This window comes from Anabrus simplex, chromosome 1 (genome assembly GCF_040414725.1).
Source record: "Anabrus simplex isolate iqAnaSimp1 chromosome 1, ASM4041472v1, whole genome shotgun sequence".
Taxonomy (NCBI): domain Eukaryota; kingdom Metazoa; phylum Arthropoda; class Insecta; order Orthoptera; family Tettigoniidae; genus Anabrus; species Anabrus simplex.
The window spans coordinates 290,303,536-290,325,590 of record NC_090265.1 but is presented as its reverse complement, the minus strand read 5'-3'; the positions used below and the strand labels follow the sequence as shown (position 1 = coordinate 290,325,590).

The 22,055-nt window shown below is 36.5% G+C and overlaps 1 protein-coding gene across 1 annotated transcript in view; it reads right to left on the bottom strand.

The window, feature by feature from the left end:
• LOC136864220 (ras GTPase-activating-like protein IQGAP1) overlaps positions 1-22,055 on the bottom strand; it is a 565,781-nt gene that overhangs the window by 144,309 nt on the left and 399,417 nt on the right. The window contains exons 24-26 of the mRNA XM_068226153.1: positions 13,734-13,847; positions 5,107-5,417; positions 4,892-5,021 (exon numbers count right to left, since the gene is read on the bottom strand). Of these exons, the coding sequence (XP_068082254.1) occupies positions 4,892-5,021; positions 5,107-5,417; positions 13,734-13,847 (555 nt within the window). The remainder of the gene's footprint in view (positions 1-4,891; positions 5,022-5,106; positions 5,418-13,733; positions 13,848-22,055) is intronic.

The window sequence follows — 22,055 nt, the reverse complement described above, 5'->3', positions numbered from 1 at the left end:
GGGGGTCGAATAGTGGAGATTCCCAGGGTAAAAACTATGCTCTTTTACTAATCTGTTTCCTAGGAGTACCCGATGAATCCGAAAATCTCAATTCACTACAATGGCGGTGGGAAATCTATCTGACTTGGAGGCAATTTTTTCCGCCAAGCCAGAGGAGAAATCCCCCTCTTCACTGCTAATTTGGAATAAAATGAATGTAGAATTTAATAAAAGTGAAGAGGAAGAAGCTCTTTTTAAGAAACGGCTCTTTTCAGGGTTGAATTTTGACTTTTTTAGTGAATTGTGATGCTATAATTTGGAATATGCCTAAATTGTAATTCTAGACCAGGTCATACTACTACTACTACTACTACTACTACTACTAAGAAGCAAGCTTTGCCTTAAGAGTGCACAGTGCTCATTCAAAACAGCGCGTCAGAGTAGGGATCGAATAGCTGGAATAATATGATGAACCAGTGAGTTACGTAACATTAGTACGGTATCAGAAAATGTATGAACCAGAGGAATGACATGCTAGAGAAGAAAGATTTGTAACTCCCCACCTATTTAGGCAGGCTGTTATTCTCGGTACGCAGCAGTAATCCCATCTCTCAGAGTTGAGCGGCAGCATAAAAGACAAAGAACATAACCACAAACAATGGTCATTGTAATGTTATTGTTGATCAATGTTGTGCGCTTTCAATATTGTAGGCCTTCACATTTAGTTTTCTCCCGACTCGGAAATACCACTCCTATCATAGTCGGTATGGTAAAATTGAATGAAACATAAATGGTCGGAAATTGTATTCTCCATAACTTTTGTTATGTAGTACTTTTCGATACGACCAATAACATGAGTATTTAAAATTTAAATTTTAAGCGACTTCCCCTAAACTACAATTTCATACCGGGCAAATAAAATTGTTTATAACTTAGACTGTAGTTTCTTATTCCCTGACTTTCATTAAATTCTGTTAAGCCATTTTCTCGTGGCTCGGCGTTGATAAGGACTTGGCAACAAAAATACAAATTCATGAATATTTGTGTTATTAAAGCCGGTACGGTAACAATGTATGAAATAAATGATCACAAATTTAATTCTAAATAACATCAGTTATGTAGTATTTGTCGGTAGGACTACTAATAATATAAATATTTGAGAATTCATCTTTAGGCCTTCCCCTAAACTACCATTTCACCCAGCGTGAGTAAAACTATTTATAGCCTAGATTGCAGAGCCTCATCCCCCCACTTCACATACCGATTTTCATTAAATTCTCTTCAGCTGTTTTCTCGTGATGTGTGTACAGACAGACAGACAGACAGACAGACAGACAGACAGAGAGACAGAGAGACATTACAGAAAATTAAAAAATGCATTTCCTTGTTACTATGGACATGACTGATACAGAAATACCATCCTTTTCAAATTTTGAGCAATGTACAGACAAAACTCTTATTTTATATATATAGATGGGTTAATATATTTTCTGACAAGCTGGGTATGACCAATTTGCAGAGATGCCGACTATTATGATTCAGTTGTAATAATTACGAATTACCCATCATAATTACGCCTTTACGAATGACACACCACAAATTACGATTTTTTGTTGATTTTTATATGAAGTGTTCAAAAAGATACACAAGGAATGCCATTCCAGCTTGAAGTCTCAGAATATTCTTTTCGGATTTCTCAGTAATCCTCGTTTAAGAATATTTAGAGTTTCATGAGCCGAACGCAGTGTGTGCTTTCAGTATCGGAAAAAACAGCTACCTGTGAAGTAGTACATCTTGCTGAGTTGTTGTCTTTGTTCATCATGTGATCAGACTTCCATGCAAGTATCTGAGTTATCTTGTCTTTGTATTTTATAAGTATTTCTTGCAATTTAGGTTGCCAAATTTACAAATATTGCTCTTCTAGTATTTATATACCAATCCCGTGCGACAAAATGCGAACAGTTTGAAATAAACAATGAAGCGATTTCTTGTGCAGGAAAATACGTGCGGTGAAGTTTCCATGACCAGTGACGCTAGTAAGAAACCAAAAATCGTTCAAAAATTCAGGGAGGAATACTCAAAAGAATTGCCCTGTTTACTCCGTTCCTCAAAATCTCCTTCACACGTGTTTTGTAGTGTGTGTACCCACGATTTTTCAGTTGGACAGGGTGGTCGAGACGACTGTCGTAAACACGTGGCTAGCAAAATTCATACGGATACAGTTAAGCTGAGGGACACAAACAAAAATTTAACCATTTTTGCTAAATCCTCGGAAGATGAAAGCTCAGTAACAAACGCGGAGTTGTTGTTTACGACTTTTCTTGTTGAACACAACTTGCCTTTAGCCTGCAGTGACCATGCGGGACGTCTGTTCAAGAAAATGTTTCCCGATTCGAAAATAGCTTTGAAGTACGGCTGTGTGAGAACAAAAACAGAAGCGCTAGTTAAAACTTCGGTTTCTACAGTTTAACAGAGTTAATGAAGTCCCAGCCCTTTGCCCTGGCAACAGACGGCAGTAACGATATGAATGACAAAAGGCTCTACCCATTAGTTGCGATGCTTTTTGATGAAGAATCTACGCAAATTTCAACGATAATTCTTACAATTCCGGAATCCAGCGACAATACAGGCAAAGGAATATTCAATATTTTGAATGATGAACTGAAGAAGAGGGGGATTCTGTGGGATAACCGCGTAGGTTTTGCAAGAAATTGAAGATCAAGTCCCCACAAAAACAGTTGAAGAGGCAAAATAAAACAACGGGGATAGGCATTGTAAAATTCAGAAGAAGTAGAAGGTAAGTGACTTGGGGTCGAAACCGGTAGTGCTTCCACTTATAATTAAATAGGAATGTAACACTACATTTCGTATTTATTTGTATTGAATGGATTCCCTTTCGACAAGGATGAAAGGGCCGACAGACTTTGTTTTGAAATATCAAGATCACTGATGCTTCAGGTATGAAGTACCCTTCACTGAGTAAACTAATGATGACTATTCTTCTAGTACCCCAAAGCAATGCTCCAGTGGAAAGAATTTTTAGTTTGGTGAGGAAGAATAAGACTGAATTCCGTGCTAATCTGAACACCAAACTGTTAAGTGCTCTGTTAGTGCAGAAGATGCACATGATATCAAAAGAAAAAGCCTGTCACCAGTGTACCTTTCCGAAACAGGAACTACAAGCTGCTAAGGGGGCAACTACAGTACTGAACAAAAGAAATGATCCTTCAACCTTCACTCAGATAGGTACTGCAGATTACCTGTTCCTCTAGCAGGTAAGAATCATACAGTGTTTATATTGCCAGTCTTTGAGTATGTTATTTTTGGTTGAATTGTATGTTGTTCACTGATTTTCAATGATGTGTAAGTTAGTAAGATCTCGAAAAAGGAAAAAAATCTTTGGTTGCCCCCCCCCCGGAGAAAGCTGAATAAGCTGTATACACAGATGATGGAAAAAAAAAAGCCAGATAAATCCTAACAACCCAAGAAGATCAGCTACAGAGATGGAGGGAACACTTCACAGTAGTCCTTAACCCAATCGCTTCAGGATTAATGGTCTCGTGAGCTCTCTTACAAATCAGATTTAAATCACCCTCAACATGAGTAAGCCACCTGGTCAGAGATACTGTGCACCACTCTGAAATAAATGCCATACATGGAACAGCAACCAGAATCTTCATGCACAGTTTTCAGGGAAGCATTGAAAATAATTGCATTCACCAAGAATGACATCAGAACAAAGACTTTGTGTGGAAAAATCTCGAAGCATTCGGGTATATGTAGAGGCACTTCATACCTTTTTTTAACAATTTGCTCTATTACAAGTAATGAAAATTATTTTTTCCGTATTGAAAGAAATTCAATAATAAATGTGAGAAATTTATTTTAACTTCAACCTATTCAATACAGTACAAAATGTTAACGTGTTAGTTAAACATCACTGAAATAGTTGAGACATGTTTCGCCCCTTTTGTGGGGCATAATCAGTCATATCAATACCTCTACGTTCTACCAGACGTCTGGTTAGAGAATTGTAAAACATGTTGCATAAGTGAATACATTAAAAAACTTTTACAATATCCTATCATTAACAAAATATCAATTGGTTAAAAATATGTTGCACATGCTTATGAATTTTCACATAAACAAGGCTGTCATATGTCCTGTATAGTAAGTAACAATAGTGATGGTCTAAAATCTTATGCGATGCTAAAGTTCGAAGACAGTTTAAAATTTATGTACAAATATTGGGAATGAATACAGAATACATACAATTACAAATACTATACACATATTTTACATGTGAAATGATGTGGAAAAGCATTCCAAATTCATGCTAATTTCACTTAAATTTGATCTTAATATTACGTTATGATGTGGTCTAATGGAAATAACATCAAGATGTGAAAGTTTGTACGTGAAAGCGTTGCATTGTGTCGTAATTCAACCTAGATGTCTAAGTTGCATAATTAAATTTTACGCCCAAACAAAGTAGTTCGCTGTAGTATCCATGGGAAATTCAAACTCTGTTGGACACTACGAGACGGAGTGCCTAATGCATGTAAACAACAGTTAATATTTGATTCAAATTGAGCCTATGTTGAAACAGTTGAGACTCAATTTGAACCAAATATTAACTGTTGTTTACATGCAGTTTATTACGTAGAAAAGGACGGGCACTATAAAAGTCAGTTGAATCCATTCCATAAACTAAGTCTTGTTATGAAAGCAATAATGAAAAACACCCATCTACGACAATGAAAATAAAAATGTTATGCTAGAGATAAGAATGTATTGAGATTTGAATCTAAATTCAAGCAGGGCATACATATAAAATTACTTCTGTTCAATTTTATGAGAACTTTTATTCTTAAAAAATATTTTACAGTATGATACTGAGTAAATTTCTCACCTTTTGCACAAGAGGACCAAGCATATTCCGTAAAGATACTTGTCCTACCATTTGACGTGCATATTCAAACACAAGATGCATTACATGTGGCACAGTCGTTATCATATCTGAAGGTCTCTGAACTTTAGATCTGTCAAAAAAGGGTTAAATTATTCAATGGTTATCTACTGACAACAAGACAGAAAATCAAGAAGATTCATCATTAATCCACTTACTTTATTTCTTCCTTTAAAGCTGTTTGAAAGAGTCTGAGCAAAAGGTAGTTCTCTCGCAAGTTAGAGCCAAAGTTGAAGAGTACCAAAATCACAGTATTCAAGAATTTGGTGGATTTAGTCTGGGGCAAGCAGAACATGAGCTTAGCCAAATATAAAGGATTTGTCTGGAGCATGTAGAAGAGATTCTGGTAACCTTCCAGTAGCTTTCGACTCTCCTTTGTCAGAGACTTTAGTCCCTTACAGCTCGTATGATCTACAAGAGCTGCTCCCTTTGCTAGATCATTTAGATTTTTGTTATGAGCTTCTACATCCTATGGAACAGAATAAAATCACCCGTCTCATTTACATTTTCCACATTCTGTGAAGCATAATATACAGGCTCATTTATTAAAAAACTGCATTTAACAACACAAGGATTGTGCTCAAACAGAACTAAGATGGAAGAAAAAGTTAAAGACATTTCCTGAAATAGTAAATAGTGGATATATTTTGAATTAACTTTATTGAAAAATAAACCATGTTGAATGCGTACATCTAAAGAGACTTATAAATAGTAGACCATAATATATTTACTCGCATAGAATCACCAATGCAACAACTTACCATAGGTATAAAAGAAACACTCTACAGTTTTGTTATTATATGTTAAGCAAAATACAGATACCAATTTCATCAGAACTAAAAAGCTAGGAATAGATTTCGAAAAATAATCAAAAGGCCTATTTTAATATTTACCAGATTTCTGCATAAAAAGGTGGACATATGAATTATACATATTGACCGAAAGCATACACTGCAGTTTCCAGTGTCCAACACCAGTCACAATAGTTTTTATGTGTCATTTTAGTTTCAATTCTAAATGTGTTGTCTGACATTTCATCAATGTTTTAGATTTAGATTTTACTTAAGACATACCAATTTTTTGTAATTAGTCGTTATATGTATGCATGTATTTCCAATTTGATAATGGCTGAAGGTAACCTAATGTAACAAAGTTGAAACTAGTACCAATTATAGAAGATATATTAATCTAATGGTATTGAATAGGTGGACCTTTCTCTACCCTTTGATAGTGATCAATTGTCAATATGGACCATTATGAAATTCATAACTTATGGCGTGTGCGTGTGAGCGCGTCATGGTGTTATTTATGAAAATTGGAGATTTTATGCAGACAAAAACTAAAATTTGTCAGAAATTGTCCATATAATTAATATTATTGGCTTTATGTCCCACTAACTACTTCTACAGTTTTTGGAGGTGCCGGAATTTAGTCCCATAGGAGTCCTTCCACTTGCCAGTAAATCTACCGACATGAGGCTGACTTATTTGAACACTTTCAAATACCACCAGACTGGGCCAGGATCAAACCTGCCAAGTTGGGGTCAGAAGGCCAGCGCCTTAACCGTTTGAGCCACTCAGCCCAACAAAATAAATAAACTGGCTAAAGATTATGAAAATAAAATTATTTCCTTTCACAGATTTGTGTTTCAACAATGAAAAAGGTACAGTTCTGAAATGGGACACACAGCAAATATGGCTAAAATGCCACTCACATTTGATGAACACTAACGGGGCTGTTGCCGAGAACAGTGGAAAAAAAAAGCATTACAGTGAAAACAAGTGGAAAAAAAAAAAGGCACACTATACTGCACTAATAGCATTTGCCACACAGTATACATACACCCTTAAATTAAACTCGGTGACTTATTATTACATTTGTGGAACCCCGTTCCAAATTAATAATGCAAGAAGAACTGATCAACTACTCAAAACTAGAAAAAGAACTACCAGAATTTGCAAAAATAAAAAATACCAGGTCGAAGGAGTCTGGAGAATCCTTCCCAATGAAACCATCGAAATTGACCCAATCACCAGCACAATTAAGAAGAAAAGAATCTCGTAATACTTTAACCATGAAATCGGCCTTTATGACAACTAATGATGAGAAATCTTTGAAAGAAGACGGGAGGACGATGAAGCCATGAAATTCAGCAAGATCTCAAAGCAGTTTGACTCGAGATAATAGATGCACATCAAAGAAAAGTACAATAGGTTCCACCTTTTCAATACATTATATTATGTGACAGTTTTACATTACAGTTAAACCTTCACATTTTTATACACTCGGGACCGGTTTCGACAGTGTCCCTGTCATCATCAGCCAAGAACAATTAATCGAGGACAATAAACCTTACAATACTTCAGGTATGATATAACAGTGAATATAAAATTATACATTATCTATCTACAAAAAGGTGTGAACATGTCCAGGTAAAAAATCACGATTTAAGAAAAATCATAGTCCTGTAGGGTGTACACTTATAAATTTCTAATTAAAATAACGTGTTAAAAATCTGCTGTTGTATTATAGCTATAGCAGAGTATGTTTATAGGTGTAAATCTATGAAGTTTTGGCACTCAAGACATATAGCTATGTTTGACAAGTTAAAGGTGTTCAAACATTTAGTTAAATGGTGTTCCACTTAAAATATGTGATGCAGTTCAGCTGAGGTTGTAGTAAATATGTTTGTAGGCTTAATTTTGGTATTTTTAACACTCGAGACATACAGCCATGTGTGACAAGTTAAAAGTTGATAAAACATTTAGTTAATGGTGTTCCACTTAAAATATATGGTAAAGTTCAGCTGAGGCTACAGCTTGGACTTAAGGAGCAGATGATTATGTAAAATATCAATATAAGTAGAAATGAACAATTTAAATGGGTCACTGCTTGTTGATGTAGATGATCAGCAAGTCCTATTAAACAATTATACATGTCGACATGTGGTTGTATATCATCTTGCTGAGAAGTAACAAAAGTCCTGGCTGAAATGGTGCTTGTAGATCTTATATTGTAGGTTGTGATTACATAAATTGATTAGAAGGGATCCTGATCCAAGTCGGAACCTATAAGAAATAAAACGCGATATAAAGTTACCGTATTTAAGAAACGAAAGGGAGTTAAATTTCGCGAAGTATTGGTGAATGAGAAATTCACCTCAGGTGCCAAGTTGATGGTAGACGGAACGTAGTGGAACTGACAGGCTGAGGAGAGACGAGGCCTAGAAGGGAGCAGGGAGGGGCGGAGTTACTGAGTTAGGGGAAGGAGGCAACGCGGTAGAGGCGGGACTGTGATCAGGTGGGCGCGTGCGATGGTAGGGAAAATATGTAAGCGTGTTGTGTATTGTTTTGAAGATGGATCGGTTTTTTGGTATTTTAAGAGTGTTCATTATTTTGATAAAAGTGTCAAAAAGTATTGTAGGTTTTTCGGAGAGATCGTTAAGGTTAAAATTTGGGTTATGGTATTGATCGAGTGAGATGTAGAATTGTTCGGTGAAATCGAGTATGGGGCCTTTATTTATTATTTCAATGATGTCTATGTCGTTATTCATACCATAAAATTTATGTTTATAATCATGTATATGTTGGCCTATTGCGGAAAATTTTCTGTATTTTATCGCATTTACGTGTTCAGTATATCTAATTTTGAACGATCTACCGGTCTGTCCAAGGTAGGTGCTGAGACAGTCGTTACAGTGGAATCTGTAGACGCCTGATTTGTCAGAAGGGTTAGAGGTATTGATTGAGTTAGAATTGTATAGGATATCTAGATTTCTGTTATTAGTTTTGAAGGAGATGTTAGTTTTTTGTTTCTTAAATATATTTGTAATTTTGTAAATATTACGGTTGTAGGTAAAGGTTGAAAAAGATTTCGATTTAGTAGCTTCTTTAATTAGGTTCGATTTTGGGCGATGTCTGAATTTGCTGATTATATTTTCTATAAAATTCTTGTTGTATCCATTATGAGCTGCGATATTGCGTATGGTGTTTAATTCTTTGTTGAGGTCTGATTTCGACATTGGGACATTAAATGCTCGATGTACTAAGCTATTATAAGTGGCCCGTTTATGGCTTAGGGGGTGAATAGAGTCTTCTTGTATTGTAGTGGCAGTATGTGTAGGTTTTCTGTAGACATTATATTTGAAGGAAGATAGAAGTCTGGTGATAGTGAGATCAAGAAAATTAATAGTATTATTGGCTTCGGATTCCAGTGTAAATTTTATGTCTGTATCAATAGTGTTAAGGTGCGTTAAGGTGGTAGCTGCGTCTGTAGTGCGTTGGTCCATAATAATAAATACATCATCGATATACCTGGACCATAGATGTATATTGCTAAATGTTGTGTTATTGTCAATTTTTGTATGTTCTAAATGTTGCAAAAACACTAATAGTAGAAACGGAAACAGCGATAAAGAATATGCCTCATGATATACAAGATGAACTCAGACACGAAGCCAACAAACAGCTTAAGAAAACCTTTACATCACCTACCCAAAGCATGACCAAATCTCAACTTGAAGATAGAAATAAAATCATTCAACTTAAAAATAAAATTAAAGATACTCATACTATCGTCACGAAAGCAGATAAAGGCAACACCACTGTTATTATGAATCAAACAGAATATGTATCCAAAACCAAAATGTTTTTCACAGACAGCACTTTTACAATAATTAACAAAGATCCTACACAAACCATCCAACGGCAATTAAAACAGACGCTTAAAAACACATCATTTCTTTTAACCGACAGTGAAAAAAGCAAACTAATCAAAATGAACCCAGGACTTCCCACCGTTAAAGCACAACCTAAAATACATAAACCTAATGTCCCGATACGTCCTATAGTAAACTACAGACCGAGCCCATTGTACAAAGTAGCACAATTCACCCAACAATTTCTTAAAAGACACTACACCTTTAAGTCTAGAAAATCTATCAAGAATACACTACAACTTATCAAACAACTGGATGACTTTACACTTCAACCATACCATTCTTTACATTCGTTTGATATCACTAATATGTACACCAGTATTAAACCAGAAAAACTTCTTAAAATTATCCCTCAAAATTTGCATAACCATAGTCAACTTAGTCAACTTGAGATCACTGACTTTATGTCTATCTTGAAACTTTTAATCAATAACAACTACTTCACCTTCGATAAAATAATATACAAGCAAGACGGCCTAGCCATGGGATCCCCAGCCTCCGGCATTTTAGCAGAAATATACTTAGATTTTTTAGAACATACAAAAATTGACAATAACACAACATTTAGCAATATACATCTATGGTCCAGGTATATCGATGATGTATTTATTATTATGGACCAACGCACTACAGACGCAGCTACCACCTTAACGCACCTTAACACTATTGATACAGACATAAAATTTACACTGGAATCCGAAGCCAATAATACTATTAATTTTCTTGATCTCACTATCACCAGACTTCTATCTTCCTTCAAATATAATGTCTACAGAAAACCTACACATACTGCCACTACAATACAAGAAGACTCTATTCACCCCCTAAGCCATAAACGGGCCACTTATAATAGCTTAGTACATCGAGCATTTAATGTCCCAATGTCGAAATCAGACCTCAACAAAGAATTAAACACCATACGCAATATCGCAGCTCATAATGGATACAACAAGAATTTTATAGAAAATATAATCAGCAAATTCAGACATCGCCCAAAATCGAACCTAATTAAAGAAGCTACTAAATCGAAATCTTTTTCAACCTTTACCTACAACCGTAATATTTACAAAATTACAAATATATTTAAGAAACAAAAAACTAACATCTCCTTCAAAACTAATAACAGAAATCTAGATATCCTATACAATTCTAACTCAATCAATACCTCTAACCCTTCTGACAAATCAGGCGTCTACAGATTCCACTGTAACGACTGTCTCAGCACCTACCTTGGACAGACCGGTAGATCGTTCAAAATTAGATATACTGAACACGTAAATGCGATAAAATACAGAAAATTTTCCGCAATAGGCCAACATATACATGATTATAAACATAAATTTTATGGTATGAATAACGACATAGACATCATTGAAATAATAAATAAAGGCCCCATACTCGATTTCACCGAACAATTCTACATCTCACTCGATCAATACCATAACCCAAATTTTAACCTTAACGATCTCTCCGAAAAACCTACAATACTTTTTGACACTTTTATCAAAATAATGAACACTCTTAAAATACCAAAAAACCGATCCATCTTCAAAACAATACACAACACGCTTACATATTTTCCCTACCATCGCACGCGCCCACCTGATCACAGTCCCGCCTCTACCGCGTTGCCTCCTTCCCCTAACTCAGTAACTCCGCCCCTCCCTGCTCCCTTCTAGGCCTCGTCTCTCCTCAGCCTGTCAGTTCCACTACGTTCCGTCTACCATCAACTTGGCACCTGAGGTGAATTTCTCATTCACCAATACTTCGCGAAATTTAACTCCCTTTCGTTTCTTAAATACGGTAACTTTATATCGCGTTTTATTTCTTATAGGTTCCGACTTGGATCAGGATCCCTTCTAATCAATTTATGTAATCACAACCTACAATATAAGATCTACAAGCACCATTTCAGCCAGGACTTTTGTTACTTCTCAGCAAGATGATATACAACCACATGTCGACATGTATAATTGTTTAATAGGACTTGCTGATCATCTACATCAACAAGCAGTGACCCATTTAAATTGTTCATTTCTACTTATATTGATATTTTACATAATCATCTGCTCCTTAAGTCCAAGCTGTAGCCTCAGCTGAACTTTACCATATATTTTAAGTGGAACACCATTAACTAAATGTTTTATCAACTTTTAACTTGTCACACATGGCTGTATGTCTCGAGTGTTAAAAATACCAAAATTAAGCCTACAAACATATTTACTACAACCTCAGCTGAACTGCATCACATATTTTAAGTGGAACACCATTTAACTAAATGTTTGAACACCTTTAACTTGTCAAACATAGCTATATGTCTTGAGTGCCAAAACTTCATAGATTTACACCTATAAACATACTCTGCTATAGCTATAATACAACAGCAGATTTTTAACACGTTATTTTAATTAGAAATTTATAAGTGTACACCCTACAGGACTATGATTTTTCTTAAATCGTGATTTTTTACCTGGACATGTTCACACCTTTTTGTAGATAGATAATGTATAATTTTATATTCACTGTTATATCATACCTGAAGTATTGTAAGGTTTATTGTCCTCGATTAATTGTTCTTGGCTGATGATGACAGGGACACTGTCGAAACCGGTCCCGAGTGTATAAAAATGTGAAGGTTTAACTGTAATGTAAAACTGTCACATAATATAATGTATTGAAAAGGTGGAACCTATTGTACTTTTCTTTGATGTGAATTCTGCTTCAATACGGAACCTAAATATGAAGTTCTTAACTTTAAATAATAGATGCAGCAAACAAAAATAAAATTAACACCCTCCTTAAGACTCTCAAATTTTTAGAAGAAAATGATACAAAGAAGGGCTATAGCGATTCCAAACAAGCCAAGAAAATTGTGATCGGAATGAATGAAAAAGTACTGGGCAGATCAGAAGAACCAAACAGTACAAACTTCAAGGAGAAAATGAACGTGGAAAAACTCAAATGGTCCAATAATAATAATTATTATTATTATTATTATTATTGTGTGTTGTACTGACAGTACTAACCTGATGCTGATGATGACCTTCGTGTGAAAAACTTAGCCTATGGAAGATACCAGCAGGTGTGGTTATGCATGTGCATCAAAAATGTTGGTTGGATGAAAATGGCATGAAAGTATGGATTGACAAAGTGTGGCAAAGGACGAAAGGTGTGCAACTAAATAAGAAAGCTCTTTTTGTGCTTGATCAGTTTCAATCACACATGAATACCATCATGCAAAAATTTCAACAGTGCAATATTGAATTGGCTGTTATCCCATGAGGATTAATATCTTGATGTTTCAGTAAACAAACCTTTTAAAGAGTACATGAGAGAAGAATATAACAAATTGATGATGGGTACCAGCATTCATCAGGTGATGCAGAAAGGGGGCTCTGAAACGGCCTACTATCACACAGGTGAGAGAGTAGGTGAAGGCAACGAACAAATTGTTATTAAATCTTTTAAATGTGGCACCAGTAACAGATGACGTGAGTAGGGAAAAGATTCAGAAGGCAATGGCATGGATTTTGCAGGTTTACAGAAGGTTCAAAAGCTATTATAGTATTTCGTTAAGTGTCCGACTCGTTGGCTGAATGGTCAGCGTACTGGTCTTTGGTTCAGAGGGTCCTGGGTTTGATTCCCAGCCTGGTCGGGGATTTTAACCTTCATTGGTTAATTCCAATGGCCCGGGGGCTGGGTGTTAGTGCTGTCCCCAACATCCCTGGAACTCACATAACACTATCCTCCACCACAATAACACGCAGTTACCTACACATGGCAGATGCCTCCCACCCTCATCGGTGGGTCTGCCTAACAAGGGCTGCACTCTGCTAGAAATAGCCACACAAAATTATTATTATTATTATTTCATTAACTTAAAAACCAACAACACATGCCTTTACTTTCAATTTTGTTTTTCCCCCACTGAAAAATTGTGTTAAATTTTGGAGTATGTGTTATACAAAAGGAGAGAGTCTTACACACTGGAAAATACAGTACCAGTATGATATAGATGAGAGTTCATAAAGAACTATTAATTATAATAAAAGTACAGTAATATATTACCTGGAGGGAGATTCTATTATGTACCAGCAGTCCTATTTTAATATCCATAGTATCCAACTGATGGGCGAGTTGTTTGTTATGTCGAATTGTCTGAACCACCTGACCTTTCAAACTCTGTAATCAAATACAATACAGCAGTTAAAATTAAGATAGAGAGACAGAGTAGTACATAGACATAAATTGAATTCAACTTGCCACTCTGCCACTGAGGCTAATTACTTCCTTTATCAAGTAAAGTATGTATATTATAAAGAAATAAAACTAAGTAACCGTTGACTATCGACCAAGCTTGAAGTTTTATTCAACTGTTCATGCCAAGACCACAGCCACGGAATGCAAACCACAGAGAAGAGAGTTTTAATTTCAAATATCCTATATGCATTAGCCTGGAATCAAACTGTGGCTGCCTGGTGAGAAGCCAGCGAAAATATCACTCTGCTATCATGCCCCAATTGTTCATTATTGGTTGATGCTATTACTCTGTAGTTTAAGTAGTTGGGAGTCAGTAAAACTAACAAGTGTATACTGGTACAGCCCTGATGGGTTTTAGCTTACGAAGTGACTGCTGCTTAGCATGAAGGCCTTTACATTATGAGGCAACTTGCGCTCAGCACGACAAATTCTCTCAACCTCTATTCTTAACTTTTCTAATTGGAGCTGCAATTGCACTATTAGATAGTACAATTGTTGTCACATAGGCTCAGTGGACTTAACAACAGCCCTGAGATACAGGTAAAAATATCCTAATCAAACCAGGGGCCTCTAGGTAGCTGTCATTTCTTCCTGATGTTCCACATAGTTTATTACTTGTTCAATTGCCTTGAATACCTTACAGTAAATCAGTGAAGGTTTCTTATTTTTATACATTTGGTTCCGAGATGATTTATTCTGTGTTGGATACCACGTCTGTAACATCATTAATGGTGAACTCGTGTTCGTGCCCAATCATCCACTTGTTTAGTCCATTAATACCAATTTGTTCACTTTCAGGAAATATTTTGAAGGTTTAATTATCTCAAAATCATTATCACTTGCCTCTTTCTATTTCAAAGTTCATTGCTTTTTCCCTTCCTACAAATATTCCAAAAAAAATTTAACAGATGAGCACTAATGAGCAATACTAACAACATGTTTCCAACATACATGCTTTAACCTATTAAACATTACCATCCAACCATGCTTCTTTCTAAAGGAATATTCAAATCCAACATGATCGACTTTAACCATGGTTCCAGTTTTGTAACAATATAGTTACGACAGTGACCATAAGCACCTCTGAACGAACCAGCTGTCAAACCTTCAACCTAATGTTCATCCATAAGGTTGGAGAAGCCCCAATTCATGCTGTGATCAATCTCTAGCCAATATGTACACATTTGCAAACACTTTCATCCATACAATAGGATAAATCCGATCTACACTTTGGACGTTTTCTAATCATTGTAAAACAAAATAATTTATTTGCTTCCTTGTTCACAAATTCTGGCTTTTAGTTAATGTACATATTGTAAACTATGTAATTATCACCTAAAATACAACTTTGTAAGAAGCATAAGACCATTGTATTTTGTATTTAGTATTAATTTACGTTTAGTATTGTGCCATTTCACTGTCCCAACGTGACCTATGTGGAACGAAAATGGAGGATAAGTCATCAAAACGTCAATAGGAAAATGTCAGAGTACCACTATAAACCAAAAGAGTAATGTTTTCGTCGGGCGTTTGATAAGAGCGGGGCATAGAAAGCTGTGGTAAAGAAAGAAGTAGGAGGATTGTTAGGAATTATTATTGTAAATGAACATTCATTTCGTACTACAGGAGAACGTCACGGAAGTACTGAAGAGGAGAGAAAGTAACGTTTTAATAAAATATTATACGATAAATAGATCATAGTTTGTCCACGAACTGTTCTACGAATTACCAGCGCTCCAGAATACTGTACTCCACAAAAATGAATAGAACACATCACTATGACACGATTCCTACCTAAGGCGACGTGTTAGCCAATATAACCAACTCCAAGAGGCTGCTTGCCAAGAATACCGACAGAATGGAAGAGAAGAAAATATATATATTAATGCAATTCGACTAGAGTATTCACAGACGTGTTACAAATTTTAGAACAATTCTGAGATTAATTTCTAAAGAACAACATTCTTATATTATATGCAAATTGAAGTAAAACATATCCATAAGGTGACAGTAACCAAGCTGATATCTTGTTTTGTCCCAACCGCATGATGAACTAAGAAGAAGGAGGCGATGCTACCTAGAGGAAGGCGACGCGAGGTGACGATTCTAGACCATGGGGCCCGGTAACCAGTCGAGACAAGACCAGATGTCCCTAACCAGCTGAGGGAGAATGCCATGAGCCGAACCCACTTGTCCAAGCACCCGGACATGAAATGACAACGTGGGATCTAGAGCAGAGATAAGTCCTTAAGTTATTAGTATAAATGGTAATTTATTTTATTTCTGAAGTGCTATCTTGATTGATACCAGTGGAAATAAATATATGAGAAGATAACTTCTACAGATAGGTCAAAGGTCGATAGGTAATCATCGAACCATCAATGTCAAATCTATATGTAGGATGTTTATAACCAGTGATATTTAGCTATGCATTCGTAATGCTGTCTATATTTAATGAACAGAGGTTAAGTTTTTCTCCAAGTGAATTATATATGAAGTTATGGTAAACATTAGGTTTTTTGTAAGCGAGATCGTTAGTAGAATTTTTGTTGGCTAAATAGAATAATACGGTAATATTTCATGGAAATACTGAAAGATTGAGATCACTACGGAATAATAAGGTAGAAGGTCAGTGGTGGCAGTAAGATATATGTCAACTGGGAATGAGTCAACGCGTGTACTATGATGTAAAGAGTTATATGAGATGCATTCTGAAGCGATGTTTATATATGTATAATGGTATGAGGTTGTATGTATGTTGGGTATTCAGCCCGAAGGCTGGTTGGATCCTCAACAGGTTCACCATTAGCTGTCATAGATGGCCTAGGTGTCACTGAAGAGGCGTACTAGGGAAATGAGGAGTGAGGTAGTTTACCGTTGCTTTCCTCACCGAGCCAGAAGTTGCTATTGCACATCAGTCTGCCAAGCCCACTGAAATGCCTGCACCAACCGACCCTATGAGCGACATTTTCACACCATTCATAGCAGGGACTGGCTGCATAAGGAATGGCATTACTAGCATCACTCATACCTCAGCCACTTTCATATTGTCAAAGCCAAGGAAGAGACTGAGACAGGTCAATGAAAGTAACAATTTTATTCTAGCCCATACCAGAAGACATAGCGCACTGTAAACACTACATCTTGCCAGCAAAGGCAAGGTTATGATAATTAATGCTGGTGATGATTATTAGTTCATCGCAAGTGAAGTCATAGGTTATTTTTAGCGATGATAATACTTCAAGTTACGTGTTTATGAGATGATGGATGATGACAGTTTGTCTTCAGTCGACTGTTATTCCTTGAATTAGCCGTGAATAGCATATGATACGATCTCAATAACACCCGTATGTTGATGTTCAATTTGTGGATTACCAGATAATTCCTGATGAGAAAAATAATATCAAATTAACCTACATCCACATGTTGCGTGTAATCGTAGGAATTCCCATACAGATTACGAAAGCTTAGGAGCTTATTCTCAAACTTCATCCGATATCACTGGTGACTTATCTTCACAATTGAGGATGGTTAATAGCAGTTAGAGTCTTCGTACAAGCCGGTCCACCAGTATACAGTATGATTTGGTTACAGGATTGTCAGGTGTACGTGATAACACAATTTTATAACGAAGATATGCACTTAAATTAATTTATACTTACAAATAAGAGATCAATTCATATAATTTTTGTTGAAGTATGGTATTTGATCATATGATTCATGAAATATAATAACAAAGAGCTTATCTCTGGCTCTGCAAGAAGGCATACCAAGAACCATGAAAGTTTACTTGAAGGTGTATTGAAAAACCTTGAAAAAACCTTGAAAAACCATGAAAGTTCACTAGAAAGTGTATTTGAAAGTGTGATACATGTCTAGTGTTTTTAACATTTTCTGAGGGCATATTCTTATGTTAATTCAGATATTCTATTCGAGTACGAATATGCTTCAATTAAGCAAAGATATCTTATTGTAATGAAATTAGTATTTTTCTACTCTGATGGCGGGCGGCCTACATGCTGTCAGGGGAAGCGGGGAGCATGGGGCCGACCAATCGAGCACGACGCAAGAGGCCGTTATGGGAGAGAGACAGAGGCCACTACTACAACGTTGCCAGGAGCGCCCGCGCGCGTTTAAGTTGTGTTGAAATCCACATAACAACGAAATACAGAGCTTCGTATGTTACAGTTCAATTATGGCCCGTGGATGAGTTTTATTATTTTTATTTATTTATTTATTTACTTATTTATTTATGTATTTATTTCTATTATTTTCTTGTATCTTCGATGTAGTACGATAAGAGTTAGTTAGTAATGCATATAACAAGTGCATTGACAACAGACCGAAAAACAATTCGTTCAAAAGTACACAGTTACACAACACATTTTCTTACTTTATCTTACCTTATTCCAGCTGAAGGATCCATGTTACAGCACCCCGACACTCGACATCGTCACCAGAGCTGTCACCGGAAATATCCTCATCACTCGACTTCTCACTGTGGCTGTCGTCTCGCAGATTTATGATGATATCGTCCATGACTGTGTCCAATACCACGTCCCTTTTGTAATCGTCCTCTTGAAATTTTTCAGCATGTGACACACAAGTCTTCCACTCCTGTTCGGTTACTTTATCCAGCTCCTCTTCCATTAAAGATTGGACGTCAGTTAGTTTGAACGTTTTGTTCCTTTTCCCTACAGCAGTTTTAATGTTTCCCCAAACCAGCTCTATGGGGTTATATTGACAGTGATAGGGTGGCAGGCGAACAACGGTATGACCCTTTCTGTCAGCAAGTGTATCAATTTCGTACATTTTTGCCTTTGGCTTGAATTGTTTCACAAGAGACAACAGTTCGAGTCTGGTGTGATTGCTGTCATGAGGAATATTCCTAGCAGATAACCACGATATAATATCAGCTTTTCGTGTGTTCGTTGTAGGAATTCGTTCTAGCTGTACTGAATGGTAGCTGGCATTGTCCATTACAATCACTGCGTCTTTGATGTTCCTTTCGTCAAGAGCGTATAAAAACTTCAGAAACCACTCTTTAAAAACCATAGCGTTCATATCAGTGTGGTAGTCATCACTGGTCGATTTCACCTTTGGCCTGAAAACCAATTTACATTCTTGCAGAAAACCAGTGCGACTGGAACCTACGCGACAAACTGTAATTCGTCCACCTTTCCCTACAGGAATTTTTAAACCTCCTGTACCCTCTTTATCTTGCCAGATTTTTGTTGGAGCGTATTTCTGATTAATGTAAGTCTCATCTAAATAAAATATATGGGGCGATGGGTCCTTATTCCTCAAGAGATGCATTTTTCTCAAAAACGTTACTCTGGCTGTTACTATATCAGCTCTCTCTATTAAAAATCTTCTCCCGTCGTTGCTTTTTTAAATACTTAAACCCCATAGAGATTAGTATCCTCCATAATGAAGTAACTCGCCATTTAAATTTTATATCTCTTTGTAAATCACCACGTAATTTGTTCAGGTATTCACCCTTTACGTAATAACTGAGGAAAGTTCTTCTAATTACATCTTTATGGAACCCGTCGATTGCTTTTGTTATACAGTTCCTTTTGATTCGTTTGCGCGGTGATTGAAATGAGATGGAACCAGATGACTGGGTACTGTCTTTACCTTCCTTTACTATACGCTGAACGGTTCGCGTACTAACTTGACAAGCTTCCGACACTCTCTGCTGCACTTTATACACACTCACTAAAGGGCCATTATTTTCTGCTTCCTTTTGAAAATATTCATGAACATTGCTGATAAGTTTTCTACCCTGGCTCCTTATCTCCTTCCTCTTCGTCATTGTACGATATACGTATAGTGCAATTATTATATAAAAAACAACACAGAGCAACACAAATAGAAACAATAGAAAAAACTAACGTCACATCACATGCCACGAAAACGTTAATCGAAGAATGCGGTAAAGGACGCGGCAAGAATTGCTCATAAAACAAACTCGTCAAACAAGCTCTTTGTAATACCCAAAGCACACTGTAAGACTACTCGGCAACACAGCAGTTCGTGGAGCGAAGTGAGCGCAGCAAAGTCTCCGGGCGACTGAATAGTTCTCAGCGCCACCGCTAGGTGATCTTTTGTCCGATTGGGCAGTGACATACTGCCCGCACCCCACTTCCCCTGACAGCATGTAGGCCGCCCGCCATCCGAGTAGAAAAATACTTTAGGTGAAGACGAGATGAATATTAGGAGGAATTTCACAAGGATTTATAAGATAAAGTTGTGGTTCTATATATTTTTGTTGTTGTTGCGATGAAGTAGGAAAACTGCGTCCAACATTTTGAAACTTTCAATCAATGATACTGTACATATTGTGATTCGATACAGTTTCTTTGTCTAATTAGATGCATCTAATGTTTTCCAATCTAATATTTTTCAATTTACTATTTTCAACGTAAGATCTTCAAGTTATTTTTAAGAACCTTTAAATACTTCTTACCTACATTCTCAAGGGAGAATTTATGACAACTTTTAACTTCAGACTTACCTTTATTTTTAAAAAATAAATACAGTACTACATGGTAAAAATTAACCATTCTTTCAATGACTTCAACTATATGTACTGTACTTAGATTTAAGTGAAAGCTAGCGTATATTTTATGCACTGAAGGTGGAAACTAAATAGGGATACGGGTAGGAGACGTCCTCCACGTAAGTTAGGTTTAAATAATAATATAAGAAAATTTATTGGACTCCAACCTATTCAATGCATTACAGGATGTTAACATTTTTAGTTAAACATCGTTAAAATGGAGACATGTTTCGCCCCCTATGTGGGGCATCATCAGTCATATCAAAGCACCTCAAAATTACACCAGACGTCTGGTTGAGACTTATGAACATAATATGTGAGAGAGAGTACATTAAAAAACACTTACAAGGTCTTATCTTAGACGAAATAACAAATTGACTAGTTACACATAGTAAAATACGTTAGTGGTTCTTAATATTAAAAAGAGGCCATCACATGTACAGTATAACAATGAAGGTAATTAAAGTCTATTTGATATTGAGTTCGAAGGTAGTTTTACGTAGTATATACAAATGTTCGAAAATAAAATACAATTTACAATTACTGTACACTTATTTATAATTGTTAAAATTGATGAGGAGAAACATTCCAATTTTGTCTATTCGTGACTGGCTCCAACCAAAATAATTCGCCTAAGGATTCATGAGGTAGTCACCTCCATTGGTCACTCTCTTTATGGATGGAGTGCATAGTGCAAGTGAACTGCAGTTTTTATTGATTATAAAATGAGGCTGTGCTAAGACAGAATTAAAACAACAATGGCTTCAAATGAAGACAGTTAAAATGTCATTAGATTCTTCCTAGTTGACTAGAGGTTTGCATGTATTTTTGTTGTTGAAGTGTGGAAAAGTCTGTTGGTTGAATGGACAACGGTCGAAAACGTTGTGCAGTGCAATCGGTGTTTGAGCTGTCTTACGTATGAGGGAATCTTAAAAGCTGTTGAGCTGTTACCTAATTGCTAGGAGGTTTGTGGAGCACTGGCTGTCGCTGATGTCCTGCTCCTCGTGTTGTACATTGAATAATACAATACATAAAACGGTATGCCCAAACTTTATCCCTTTTCTCTAAGGCTGTGGTCCTTAAAGTGGGGGGCGTGCCCCCTGGGGGCTGCAGAGAGTGATAAAGGGGGGCATCGGCTCTAATCGAAATATTTATATTTCATATTCTGTAACAAATATTGCACTCCTCAGATGAACCTACGCAGGAAGCACTTCCACTGATATTCAAGACAGATAAACTTTTACTTTTGTTGTCTTATTTCACAAGAACTGACCAGTAGATCCTACAGCACGTATTCTGAGAAAAGGTGAGAGTAACATTTCCCACACAGCACCCTTTCACCTGCCACCCACAGTGGTATCACGTTACCAAATACCTAACCAATCACTTGGCAACGGCCATACCATGTTGAATACACCGGTTCTCGTCCGATCACCGCAATTAAGCAACATTCGGCGTGGTCAGTATTTGGATGGGTGACTGCTTATACCACGTGCCGCTGGCTCAATTCCCTTTTAAGCTGCCTCTGTGGATCGATGGTAGTGTGTCTGCCTCCGGATCCCAAG